This window comes from Stomoxys calcitrans, chromosome 3, assembly GCF_963082655.1.
Source record: "Stomoxys calcitrans chromosome 3, idStoCalc2.1, whole genome shotgun sequence".
Classification (NCBI taxonomy): domain Eukaryota; kingdom Metazoa; phylum Arthropoda; class Insecta; order Diptera; family Muscidae; genus Stomoxys; species Stomoxys calcitrans.
In genome coordinates this window covers 104,316,998-104,331,363 of record NC_081554.1, presented here as the reverse complement: position 1 = coordinate 104,331,363, position 14,366 = coordinate 104,316,998, and the positions used below count along the sequence as shown (strand labels likewise).

At 37.7% G+C, this 14,366-nt stretch overlaps 2 protein-coding genes and 1 long non-coding RNA gene across 3 annotated transcripts; 2 read left to right on the top strand and 1 right to left on the bottom strand.

Annotated features, from left to right (window-relative positions):
- The first annotated feature begins 3,147 nt into the window (after positions 1-3,147).
- Positions 3,148-4,076, top strand: LOC106092743 (uncharacterized). Its single transcript, XR_001222218.2, has 2 exons — positions 3,148-3,750; positions 3,890-4,076. It is a non-coding gene; the product is annotated as an uncharacterized LOC106092743 (long non-coding RNA).
- A 6,628-nt stretch (positions 4,077-10,704) lies between these two features.
- On the top strand, positions 10,705-12,048 carry LOC131996083 (uncharacterized). The gene is made up of 3 exons (XM_059365531.1): positions 10,705-11,152; positions 11,214-11,394; positions 11,452-12,048. Exons 1-3 carry the CDS (start codon positions 11,103-11,105, stop codon positions 12,046-12,048), a joined length of 828 nt encoding a protein of 275 aa, XP_059221514.1. The 5' UTR covers positions 10,705-11,102.
- A 142-nt stretch (positions 12,049-12,190) lies between these two features.
- On the bottom strand, positions 12,191-13,670 carry LOC131995822 (putative nuclease HARBI1). Its single transcript, XM_059364980.1, has 3 exons — positions 13,319-13,670; positions 12,836-13,262; positions 12,191-12,783 (listed from the first exon to the last, which is right to left on the bottom strand). Exons 1-3 carry the CDS (start codon positions 13,435-13,437, stop codon positions 12,256-12,258), a joined length of 1,074 nt encoding a protein of 357 aa, XP_059220963.1. The 5' UTR covers positions 13,438-13,670; the 3' UTR covers positions 12,191-12,255.
- Positions 13,671-14,366: the final 696 nt, after the last annotated feature.

Genomic DNA, 14,366 nt, shown 5'->3' with positions numbered 1-14,366 from the left:
ACCCGAGAAAGTCCAGGAAATGTGTGCCTTAAAGTCGTTGAAATGGTGGAATTGTTCCGAAATTGGTCATACTGTATGGGCGCAAGGAAAGTATTCTGCTATGGGTGCGGAGCTCCCGAGACATATAAACTGAGTTGTCTTAACTGCACTGCAACATTACAGGGAAACGCATTGGCGGATGTCCGCAGGAGACGAGCTGGACATCCGGAACAGAAGAAATATTAAATCCGTCAGCAGAAGACGAATTTACTCCGGTTAATTCAACCGATTCAAGGTTAATACCATATGAAGTAAGATTAACCAATTATATGACAAGACTTACAAAGATTTATAGTAAACCCGATAGTAGGAAGAGACGTTCTACCTTACGCATTAAAAAGTATTACCAGACATTAAGACTATACAATTCCATCGTTATTTCAAGCATTGTAAACAAGGACTCAGACAACGGACCCTATGTAAATATTGGAATAGATGACACCAGAATACTTTCTCTTTTGGATAATGGTGCCAACAGGAGCGTACTAGGAGGTAAATAAGCTCAAAGTATGCAAGAAAGAAAGGAGTTTAGTCGTTTAGTGGGTAACGTGAGAACGACAAACGGTTGTGGGAAGTATTACACTAGACATTACCTTTCATCAGCAGACTAAACCTTTGAAGTTCCTTTTGGTCCCGACCATACAGTAGGATGTTATATGTGGTTATAATTTTTGGGAATGTTTTGGGTTGGAAATTTCGTTACCTTGCTCTGTTAGCGAAATACTTTGTGAAGAGAATGCTGATCCGGATAGATTAAAACTATCAGCTATTCAGAAACGGCGATTGGATAATGTTATTAAGCCTTTCCCAAATTCAGAGGTAGAAGGTCTGGGTTGTACTACTTTTAATGAACATGAGATTGATACGGGGTTTGCAAAACCGATTAAGCAACGTTATTATCCTGTTTCACCGGCTATAGAACGACAATTGTGTGAGGAGTTTGACAGAATGCTTTCGTTAGGCGTTATTGCCTGTTGTTGTAGTAATAAAGTCAGGGAAAGTCAGAATGTGTCTCGACAGCAGGAAGCTTAACGCGGTGACTGAAAAGGATGCATATCCTATCCCTCATATAAATGGTATTCTGTCGAGATTGCCTCTAGTGTGTTGCATTTCAAAAATAGATTTGAAGGATGCTTTTTGGCAGGTGAAGTTGGGTGAATCGTCCAAACCAAAAACTGCATTTACTGTACCGAATCGACCATTATACCAATTTACACGCATGCCATTCGGGTTGTGCAATGCACCCCAAACCTAATGTAGGCTACTGGATAAGGTTATTCCTTATAATTTAAAGACGCATGTATTCGTATGCCTGGATGACCTTTTGGTTGTTTCCCAAGATTTCGAAAAACATTTGACTCATCTAATGGAAGTAGCATTTCACTTACGTAAGGCTGGCTTGACTATTAATGTTGGTAAGAGTAGTTTTGCGTTGAATAGGGTTAAATACCTTGGTTATGTCGTGGGAAATGGGACTTTAAGTATAGCCGAGGATAAAGTGAAAGTTATTCGGGAATATCCAACTCCAAGGACATTAAAACAGCTAAGGCGCTTCATCGGAATGACGAGTTGGTAACGTCGTTTTATTAACGAGTTCTCGACCATGACATTTCCTCTCACGGAATTGATGAAGAAAAATAAGGTTTCCATTGGAATGAAGATGCTCAAAGGGTGTTTGATACTTTGAAGGAACTCCTAACAACGGCTCCGGTACATCCCGATTATACCAAACCATTTATACTTCAATGTGATGCAAGCACGGTTGGGATAGGTGCAGTTTTAGCACAGGCTGATGCGAATGATGAAGAGATACCAATAGCATTTATGTCTCACAAGCTGAACAAGGCTCAGCGTAATTACTCCATCACAGAACTGGAATGTTTGGCAGTTGTAATAGCTATACAGAAATTTAGGCCGTATATTGAGGGACATGAGTTCAGAGTTATTACGGATCATGCTAGTCTGAAATGGCTAATGTCCCAAAAGGATTTGTCAGGTCGTTCGGCTAGGTGGTCTTTGAAATTACAAGGATTCAATTTCAGCATAGAGCATCGTAAGGGTATAAACAATGTAGTACCCGACGCTTTGTCGCGTATGCATTAGGATGAAGTAAAATTAGGGGCTTTGGAAGTGGAAATTCTTCTAACCATTGACTTAAGTTCGAAGGAGTTTGATAGCCTGGAATATGTTGCATTGAAGGATGCATATCAGAAGAGTGGCATGCCTGATTTTAAGGTCCTGGGTAGATATTTATATAAAAGGACAAATTTCTCTCGCGGTGATGAGGATGATACAGCCGATTCATGGCGACTTTTCCTGAAGGCCTTAGGCAAGGAATTATGTATACAGCTCATGACGTAGCCAATTCTGCGCACTGTGGTGCAGCAAGGATGTTAGAACGTATTTCGACGATTTTTCTATTGGCCTGGTATGATATGCGACGCAAAGTCGTACGTACGAGACTGTGAGTTATGCAAGACTTCGAAGCCTCCCAATAGACCGTTTCAGAGATTGTACATGGACATAATTGGCCCATTACAACGATCTAAGTCAGGTTACATTGGGATTTTAGTAGTCTTGGATCACTTTTCAAAATTCACATTTGTAAAACCACTGCGTCGGCTAAAATCCAAACCCATTATTGATTATTTGAAAAGTGAAATTTTTAATTGTTATGGTGTCCCAGAGCTTGTAGTAACAGACAACGGCTCACAATTAACTTGCAAGGAGTTTAACGAGTTTCTAGGGAAATATGGCATAAGACACGTTTGGAAGGACCACAGAAATTGGGATATTTTTCTCGACAGCATTAATTGTGCTCTCCGGAATAGTATTCATCAAAGCACTGGACGGACGCCTTATGAAATAGTGTTAAGTCACAAGATGCTGAGCCACGCAAAAGACTACGAACTGTTAAGAAATATTAAAATTTTATCTGAGACTGATACTGGCATAGAAAGAATGGATCAATTTCCAACAATAAGAGAGTCCATAAGGAAATGCATGAAGAAGGCGAAATCAGAAATATTACAATACAAAGGCTTGTGTTAAGGAATTTGAAATAGGCCAAGAAGTTTTCAGAAGAAATTTAAAGCAAAGTTTTAAGATTGATTTTAATAGTGGAAAATTAGCGCCAATAGCAGTGAGGGCAAGGGTTGTTAAAAGGCTTGGTAAAGTTTATTATGAACTGCAAGATGTAGAGGGAAATAATATTGGCGTATATCATTCAAAAGACATTTGGTTATAGAATTGGAAATCTTAACTTGGCCAAACACACGGAAAAGGAGGGGGAGATGGTGATGTAAATTTGTGATATATCACAAAACTCATTTGTTACTTAAAATTGGATTAAAATTTGTTGTTAAATTACTTTGAGATAGGAGAATTAAAGAAAAAGAAAAGCGACATTTGATTTTTTGTATTTGTGACAATGGAAAAATTATTCTGAGAAAAAAGAAAAAAAAAGAAAAGAAGAACAATTTTAATTTTCAAGCGGAGAAGACACACATTTTTTGTCGGAAGAAAAAAACTAACTAAAATAAGGAAATGTGTTAAGAAAATTGAATTTTCATAAGTCGCCAATGGATTTTAAATTTTCGTCTGTTAATTAAGAAACCACGAGGAATTAATAACCTCTGCTGATCGTGAAAGTAAATCAAATTCAAAATTCATTGTTTCTGGTTTGCAAACAAATTTAGCAAATCTAAAAAGGTTAGTGGGCTGACTAAGTTTTTGCAAGTCGGCATGGTTGGGCGGGTCTTCCGGCAAAGCAGGGGCTAACAACACCATGCTCCTCTAAACAATCATTTCTCCTCAAAATTAATCTGACGACACATAGCTTTTTATTTAGCTACCTATAATCTTAATTTTATTGTAACGGGCCTAGACACATACTTTCTGTAAGAACACCTCCCAAATGCCCTGAGCACGGCCGGAATCAAAGGTAGCAAAGGTAGCACTACGTGGTGGGTAGTGCAGTGGATCGTTACACCACAAATTTTATCGATAGGGGTTTCAAAATAAGCGACAAATCCTTCCACATCGAAAATGAGAAGAGAATTCGAAACATACTAGAGCAAAATGATTTACCAAGAAAAACGGTAACGGATCTAATAAAACACGTGAAGAATATAAAGGACAAGGATACGAAGAAATTTGCACCAAGAATTTATAAAAGAACAACATATATTTCAGGCTTTTCGGAGAGATTTGGTAATTCCAACATTTACAACAAAGATTCATACCAACTGGCACTAAAAAGCGGCAATACCGTCAGCAACCTATTTAGCAAGACTAAAACCAGGATAAGGAAAGAGGAAAAATCTAACGTGGTATACACGATAAGCTGCGATGGGGTCAAGTCCAATATTTGCCCAATGGCATAGGGTTTCCGCTCATAAATCGAATCAAAAGTCAAAGGATAAGCCTTTAAAACAGAAGACTGCACTCACAGCCCACTGTGCAACTCGAGGACATGTACCAAATTTCAAGGACGTCAAGATATTAGCCCGAGAACCTAACTACAAAAGAAGATACACATTAGAAATGCTGCACATAATTAACACCCCAACTGCCGAATTTCAAGGACGTCAAGATATTAGCCCGAGAACCTAACTACAAAAGAAGATACACATTAGAAATGCTGCACATAATTAACACCCCAACTGCCGAATGTATGACCTACAAAACGGATACTAACCACTGTGTACCAATATATAGAAACTTATAACAAAAATATAAGCAATAGACTAATATAAGCAGTAGACAATAAGCTTCAGTCATTCTTGTGTGGTGTAAGAAATAAGTTCACTTGTTTTAAAATGTAATTTCTCTTCTCAAATGCTAAATTTTAATCAAATTCATATTTTGTTTCTGTGCTTTTGTTAAATTCTGTTTTATGTTACTATAATCTTTTTAGTTATCCATTCCCTGATGAAGATTACAGGCGGTAATCAAAATTTTGGAAAAATTTAAAATAAAACAATTAATAAAAAAAACACCGACATCTTTTTTTTAATAATTGTACATGACCTCAAGCCGAACTATCCACGAAATAATCAAAAAAGGTCAACAATATACAAAATAACACTACAAAAATCTCAATGAAAACATAATACTTTTATGAATATTTTTTCATAATTAATGGGGAAATGTCCTACTGATAGATATTTGCAAATTTTTTTCCTTCAAAATCTTTTATCTAAAAAAAGTAATCACAGAAAAACGTCGCGAAAAACGAACAAAGTACCAGCTATTAGCTGCGAGTATATATGGGACATCTTTACGCTACGTTTTGCGTCGGCGGATTGTATTGATACCGTCAAACAGCTTGTCAGAGGTATCCACGCTCCCTGGGAGGGCGCAAAGCTCGACCTGGTGAGAAAGATTGACATCCCCTGCTCACAAAGGCGACGGTCTTCTTCAAGGGATGGGACAGTAGATTTGCGACGGGACGCATTTTGGGATTCTTGGGCAAGCAAAACCAAGGTTTGGTCGCAGAGAAGTGTCTTCCATAGGGAGGAGAAAGAGGAAGGAACTCTCCTTGTGGTTGGCATTGATCATGTCAACAGGATTACGACTGCACAGGTGGGGTCCTTCGAAGATAGATGTCCTCTTTGGAAAAGGAAATCAGCCCAAGAAAAAACCTGGATGACCGCAGAGATTCGCAATATTGGGAAAGAGGTCCGCAGACTTTTTAACAGAGCACGTCGTAAAAAGCGGAAGTATATTGGGATGTGTATAACACGTGGCTCAAGGAACTGCGCCATGTGTTATATTCTGCAAACAGGTCGATAACGTTAATGACGCCGCCAAGATAAAAAGGAAGTGAGAGCAGAGACAACGCAGGACATAATGAGACTTTTGATGAAATCGCATTTTCTACAGGATACGACGGGACACAGGGAGACACCGGAATCTTAAAATAATGAGGTTGATCGTAGGCTTATCATAGCAGAATTTATGGTCAAGGAAGCCTACGTTACTACAAAAGGAAGCCGACTATCAGGCGCCCCACATAACCAACAGTTTCACATATACTTGCATATACTCCAAAAGCCTATCAGAAGGCCAGGGTGGTATTTATACCCAATACCGGCAAGGCAAGTTATGCTACACTGAAGGCCTACGGCAGGGCAGTCTCCGGTGGAGGTTGTGGATAAAATCGAAGAATCCCTAGATGCCAAGATGTAGACATTGGCGATTTCCATTGACATCGAGGGGGCGTTTAACAATGTGCGGACTGACACATTGATCTAATCCTTAGACCAGTACCGGGTGGACCGGGTCCTTAGAGACTGTATAATCCATATGCTAAGGAACCGGTGGATAAATTGAGGGTCTGTAAGGTCTATAAGGGTGAAAGTGGCACAGGGCACGCCACAGGGACCATTTTATTGCCACTTCTTTGGGTGACCACCATGAATATCCTATTATGGATGCTGACTGAGGAGGGATTTGAACCCTTCTGCTATGCAGACGATGTCATAGTAATTCTTTGGGGGTAAGGATCCGAACCAGCTTTAGAGAAGGGGCGAAAGGGTCTTGCATATGTCATATTACTGGGCTAGGCCCAAGGGTCTCAATGTTAACTCAGAGAAGACTCAAATATGCCTGTTCACGAGGAAAACGAAGGTGGGCCAATTTGACTCACCACGCTTCCTCAATGATACGATTTCAATACCTGAAAAGGTCAAATCTTAGGAGTGATCTTGGATAGGAAACTTAATTGGAAATGTCACACTCAGGAGCGTACTGACAAGGCTCACAGGCGTTGGGCACTATATAGACGGGCCTAAGCTCGAAATGGGGCCTGAATCCTAAGATAGTCCACTGGCTCTACAGGAGCGTGATAAGACCAATACTTACTTACGCCTCAATAGTTTAGTGGACTGTTATGGAGAAAAAGTGCAACATATGGACCATAGAATGGGTTCAGAGAACATGTTGCCTTGGCATATACGGAGTCATGAGGATCACGCCCACTAGGTCACTGAAGACTATTCTAGATATCCGACCCCTTGACATACAGATTAAGTGTGAGGCAGCCACTGCGGCTCAATCCGTTGATTGAAGATGGGAGTAGCTCATACCATCGCGGTATAATCGAGGCCTGGAAGCAATGAAAGAGGTTTCCGATCGGATACCTGAGGCGACACATGGTTGCGAGGCACTGCTGCCTCGGAACCCGTGCATTGCCGTCTGGAAAATCATGTTACACGGATGGATCAAAGTTAGGGGACAGAGTGGGCCAGGGAGCGATCACGAAATGCATAAAGTGGTGTGGTGCTAACGCGAGGACGTCGAGTGTGAACATCTTTACGGACAGTAGAGTCGCCATAAGGGCAATAACAACCCGGAAGGTAAGGTCACGAACAGTCTTGGAGTGTAAGAAGGAGATTAACGCACTTTCTGAGGATGCCACAATCCGCATCGTTTGGGTTCCGGGCCAAAACGGAGTAAGGGGGAATGGTAGGGCAAACTATTTGGCAGTGAAGACCAGTGAACTGCCGGTTAACCCGAAGCCTTTCGAGTCGACGCAGTCCGATTTAAGGGTGTGAGCGGCAAACGGCATGTAACTCTGTGGAACAGCGAAACAGTCTGTAAGACGGCAAAAATCCTAAAGGGTAAACCGTATCGTGAGAGGACGAGGCAATTACTGAAAGGAAGTAAGAAGTAGGTCAGTATAGCTTTTGGTATCACAACGGGACACATAGGACTACCAGTTCACTTATGCAAAATCGGTGCGGCAAGTGATAGTATGTGGGGAAGATGATGAGACGTTGGAGCATTTCCTATGTCATTGCCCGGCTTTCGCGGCTAACAGACACCGGTACTTAGGTACTTAGGGGACACAATACATAATTAAGGATGTTGAAAGTAGCATGGAATTCCTAACTTAAAATTTTCTTTTTCGAGGTTACTTTTTTTTGTATTTAGATCGCACAACAAGCTTATTACTGGCTTAGATGTATGTACATAGTGGCATGGGGAGGATTTATATCCGCACCCTCCTTACAACCGAACCTCACCTAACCTATATTACGCCTTTAACTCTTTAAATTAATTTTAAATGAAATCAATGTATTCCAATAAATTTGCAATCAGCTGATTCACACTGTTCAAAAAAAAATGGGAGACACTATTAAAAAATGTTTATTTTTGCTCTTGACTATTTGGGACATTAATAGCCATGGACACATACAAATTTTTTTTTTGCCAGTTTTATTATTATTTTTAATAAATAGTGTTTATTAATAAAGTAGTACATAATATATTTATCTGGATATAGTTAGGAGATAACTTTCCAAAGTCTCGTAAAAATGTTCCTTATTTTATTAACAGAAATATTTAATTATAATAAAACCATGTTTACACTTGGAGCAAATCTAGATTTGCGACGAGAATTTCGAAATGTAGTACTTTGCAACGAGGTTCCCATATATTTTCAGTTTGAGCAAATCTACTTATTTGAGGAGATTTGCAGCAAATCTCCTTCGAAATTTGTATGCAACACTGCGTTTGTATTGAATATCGGGTAGTATCGGCAGTTTTGGGCAGCACTTGTTCTCAACATCTGTCAATTTCTTATTGAAATTATAAAATTTTGTAGTCAAATTTAAAAAAATCGTTGCACCAATTTAATTACTGGCTTCTATATATATGCTGAACACCATTTCGAAACAATTAAAAGTGGTCTCATTTGTACAACAACCACGAATCATATGGTGCAATCCACCATCTTGCCATCAAGCTGATCGACGTTTTGTCAACACACAAAAAGAAATTTGTGTGCGTGTGTGTATACGTGTGCTTACATTAGTAGAGAATATGCGAGAAAGAAGATGACAACAAAGAGAATGCAAACAAGATCTGACATCTTAATATAGTCAAACCTGGCTGGATGTTAACAGCTGTTGGCGTGAGACCACCTTTTTTAATACGTCTTTGCTTAACACGATCACTTGAATCGTAGTGTATACAGGTGTGGGGGATTATCTCAAATCAAGTGGATTTGGGCTCCAATGTGACGTTATTTTTTTGGTTTAAAAAGGTCAGAGCCTGCAATAACTTATGCTCACTGAACATAACATTGTTTTAAACCTATAAAGGCTTTTATGGTTTGTGAATACGGTGTTTGGTGCAAATGCCAATTAGGAGTTTATAAAGCCTTTTTTAGAAATACGGCTTTTAAAGTATACACACCATGCAGCCAAACACCACCTAACGACAAATGTGGTAACTAAACTATGTTAGAACTAAATGAATATCTTTGTCTACTTCCGGTTTGCAGCATTTCAACTGCGCCTTTAGGATGTCAGATGTCATGGGTAAAAATGGGCCCCATCTTTCAGTTATATTTTAGTTACAAGTAGTGGTCGTAATCTTTTTTTTTGTGATTTTCCTAAAATTTGATGTATTTTGTGTAATTTTGCATAAGTGAGCCTTAAGCCGTCTAATTTAATCCGCACATGCATATGTGTACTTTTTACAGATTATGTGAATATGGTTCCATCCCAATGAATATAATGCCATCTATGCGTTCAAAATTATTCCTAATCGACTTTTTCAAATGCCGTATGCCTTTGGATCTTCGTAATAAAATTCGCTCGATTACGGATGCGAGAATTTCGAAACTGTTTATATGCCAATTTCCTCACAGAATACTTTTTCGCCTACGTTTGCACAAAATATTTTTCGCTACTGGAAAAATATTTTTCAACCAGTTTATCATGAGTCGAGAATTTTCCGTGGGACTTGATTCTTTCGTGAGTCGCGCGTGAATAACATTTCTGTCACGAGGGTGTGCGTGAACATGAGTCGGCAAAAAAGTCATGCGTGAATAATATTTTTGTCTCTTGAACGTGTGTAAAAAATCACTCACGCGCACATCTGTACTATTGATATCTACATCCATTGTTTTCATTTCTTTCTTCTCTAACGAGTGCTTGTAATAAGTACATATACAGGCCTGTTCCGATAACCACAATCGAATTTTAAAAATTCAATTTATGTTCCTTTGTTCGGAAATTGTTTTTTCGGTGGTTTGACAAGGTTACCACATTCGGGTTTTTGGGGTTCTTTGGCCAAAATGTTGCCATTTACATATAAAAATTCATATGGCACCAACCAATTTATTATGGACCACACTCAAACTCATATATATTTTTGAAATTGTAACCAAACCCACCCCTTCGAAATTAATAAATAATGAAACACAAAACTATTTAAAAAGAAACGAATTCTGCTTTTATTTATAAAAATAATTAGATATTGTAGTATTTTTGTTGGCATAAGTTAAATAAAAAGTTGTTGTAATAGCAAGACCAAAAACACAACACTTTCACAATCGTTATTACTTCGTACAACAGTTTGTTATGACAGACACATTTATTTTTTATTTATTTTAGAAGTATATTTATTTATATTTTTATATTAATATACAAATAGTTTCTTATTTATGCATCCACAAACAATAATTTTTTTCCACCCCTAGTAAGTACATGTAAACAAGATCACTAACACTAAAAAAAAAACACTTAGTTACAAGTGGCGATATCGTTAATTTTACATAAGAAAACAACTTGTTGCGCAGCAAGTGTGATTGTGCTCTTCTTGGGCGTCGAGAAATGTAAATTTCCACTGTATGAAAAAACAAGTTATACGGCCCTGTTCTACAATTCGATTTTGGTCGAATGTGATTCGATTTCTATTTTGTGTTGTTCTGCAAAACGATTCCACAAAAAAAAATGAGGTTTCATTCCGACTGCATACACCCTGGCGGATTGATATCTATTCCGCTTTTCTTTCCATTAAAAAGAACTTTTCTCCTTAGGAAAGCTTTATAAAATAAAAACTGCATATGTTTTTTTCCAATTTATGCTTCCAAAAGTAAAAAAAATTTTCTTTATTAACTGCAAATTATTAAATAAAAAATGTTGTTTTGTTTGCCATTGGTATGTTTGATTCAGCTCTAAATTTGGTCGTGTGAATGTATGATTTGGCAGAAAATATTTTTTGACAAGCGGAGCGCACATTTTTAGGTTTGTAATTAGCACAGGTGGATGATAAAACAAAACAAAACAAAATTCATTACATTGCCGCCAAGAAACATGTAAGTATTCAATTTATAAATGTTATAAGCAATAATTAATCACTTTTTTTTTTTTTTGCAGGGGAAAACACAAAAACAACAACCAAGACAACATTTTGCTGGATTTCATGAGAAATCATCAAGACATTGCCAAAGGGTTTGTTAAAGGGGACAAGGTTGTGGTGGAAGATCTGTGGAAGGAATTAAGCGGACAACTTAATGCGGCAGGTCCTCCAACTAAAGATGTATCTAATTGGAAAAAGGTTTGTTAATGCAATTTTAATGCCAGAGTGAGTTTATTTATTTCTTTTACTTTACAGACTTGGATTGACTTAAAATGCAATATAAGGAAGAAGTTGGCTCACAATAAAATAGAAACGCGTACTACTGGAGGCGGCCAATTTAACCAGTATGTGCTTACACGCATAGAAGAAGAGATAGCAGTTATTTGTGGCCTACACAAAGTGGTCGATGGTATAAAACCTGCTAATAATTTTGGGGCTCAAAAATTGATGTCGGGTGCGAATAAAGAAAACTTGGAAATAAATACTATTAGTCAACAAGAAATACCATCAGAAATGGAAGAAATTGATGAAGTTTTTGAAGCATCAACTCCCTCAACTTCAAAGCGTAGGCGTGTTGTTCCCGACATTAATTCCATCGTCGAAGAAGAAAACCAACATCTAGATAGAATCGGAAATGTGTTAAGTGAATTGGTGAAACTCAAGGAAACGGTGTCAAATGATTTAAAAAAAGTTTGTGAAACTTTGACTTCAATAGAATCTATTAAAAGAGAAGAGCTCCACGAAATGAAACGCCACAACATTCAATTAGAGCGAAGTCTAGTCACCAAAAATGAGATCAAAATAAAATTTCTGGAGGTAGAAAAGCTAAAGCTTGGTCTTGGTGAAGACTAAAATCTTGGCAGTTAAATCTTGCTTTGGACCGAGTGCGTACCTGAACTAAATGCGATCTCAAAGTTACATTTTTTTTCTGTTGTTTTTATTATTTTTAAGTATTTTGTAAGCTTAGGCCAGAGTGGAAAAAATGGACAAGCAATTGAAAGTTCCTTATTTTTTGTTTAATAAAAGTTTTAAAAATATTGGCATTTATTTTAGTGAAAGTTATGAGAGTGATAATGCAATGTTATCTCTAATTGTTCGGCTTTCGGCGCTATTTGGCAAGTCATCGTTCTCCTCAGAATATATATCATCTTCTTGGTCTGGGGGTTCGTTATCAACAAGAATATCTTCATATCGTAAATTGTAGTGCTTGCAAATGTTGTGCAATGCGCAACAAACGTTGACAAGTTTAACTACCTTCTGCGGAACATATTGAATCGCACTGTTTTGTAAGCATCTAAATCTGCTCTTGAGATTGCCGATAGTTCTTTCAACTATATTCCTAGCTGAGGTATGCGCAATATTAAAACGGTGCTGGTGAGTTCCAGGTTGAGGATCTTTGAATGGAGTCATGAGAAATGATTCAAGTGGGTAACCACTATCCCCTAGAAGCCAACTGTTTCGCATTCCATTCCTTCTTTGGGATGTGAAGAAAATTTTGGCTTCACTTAAATTCCAAATAAATGAATCATGAGAAGATCCTGGCCTACCAGCCTCTATAGCACGAATTCTCATTTGGTAGTCACAAATCTTAAATGAAAAATAGGTTTTTTGATATCAACTCAAATTGTGTAGTACTCACAATCATTGCATTAATGCTAAAATATCCCTTCCTGTTGTAGTAGAGAGATGCATCCAAGGGTGGTTTAATTATCCTAATGTGTGTGCCATCAACGCAACCTATCACCCCAGGCAATCCGAACTTTTCGTAAAAGTGCATCTTTGACGATTGCATTTCATTTTCGGACATTTCGAGATTTATCCATTTTGGACATAATTTGTCTTCAAGCACTTTTATAACTTGCCACAATAGTTTGCACATTGTTGTACGTGCAATACCGATGTTCAAGTCGTTTGCAATGACTCCCTGAAAACTGCCCACTGCAAGATGTCTTAGGGTAGCCGCCAATTGAAGCTTAACTGGAATGCTTCCTTTTTTTATATATGGACCAACTTCTCTCAAAACATCTGAAAATGCTTCCCTGTTTAGTCTATACAGAGCAATGAAGCTATGGGATGATATGTATTATTTAGATGACACATGTTAAAGTGGACAAGAACTCACCAACTATCTGGGATATCGGTAGGATCAAAAGCATCCCTTAACTTACGACGTTTAACACGTTCCAAATAAAATGCTTCTTTTCTAGAAGCTAACAAAGCCAAAAACATGCCTGCAGGCATATTTTACAAAAATTATTTGATAAACTAACAAATTTGTATGCCGGCTTAAAACAAATAAACGTATGTTTGCTTCTTGTTTTGTTTACAAATTTCACTAAACACAGCAAAATCAGCTGTTTTTTGATTTTGCATCGAAAGTGGACTTCCCCTCGAATCACAGAACATGGGAAAACAAAATGTGCGGATTTCAAAAACGATGCGGAAATGAAAATGGTCGAAAGTAAGAACATGGGCGATAGCGACACTTTTCATCAATAATTTCCTCTTTTTTATATGAAGTTTCGCCGCGTAAACCGAATATAGTATTAACCTGAAAGAGCAGTATGCACTTCTGGTGAAGTTATCGTAATCATAAAGACCGAAAAAGAATGAGTGCGTTAAGCTTTGTTTTTCAACGTCGCGTTGACAAAATCCAACTCTGCACACAAATTCCACCAAAGCAACGCTGAAAAATTAAATAATTTTCTACTTTGACACTAGCACCAATGAGTGCTCGTCCAACACACTTGACGTATAAAAACCGAGTTTAATTCTGTGCTGCAAGACGTAAAGTAGTGTTTTTAGTCGTCAAAGTTAATAATTGTTTTTGACATTTGTTTGAATGGTTGCATTTTTCAACGTGACGCTCCTTATTCTGTTTAGGTCTTAAGAAATGCATTGGGATATCCTAAATGAAATTTTCGTTAACGGTACCGTTACCGAATATTTCGTTTGCTGGTACGCAGCTCAACATGGGGGGCATAATAGACATTTGTGAATTGTTTCTTCAAAACGTATGTTTTAATAGCTCCATGCAACATGAAATAAAGTTATTTGCAAATAAAAACAATTAATTACAACAAATATGTACTTTACTAACCAAAAAAATGATTAAAACTCAGCCAAAACAATAAATCGATGTTTGTCGAGTTGTATTAATGAAATTACAA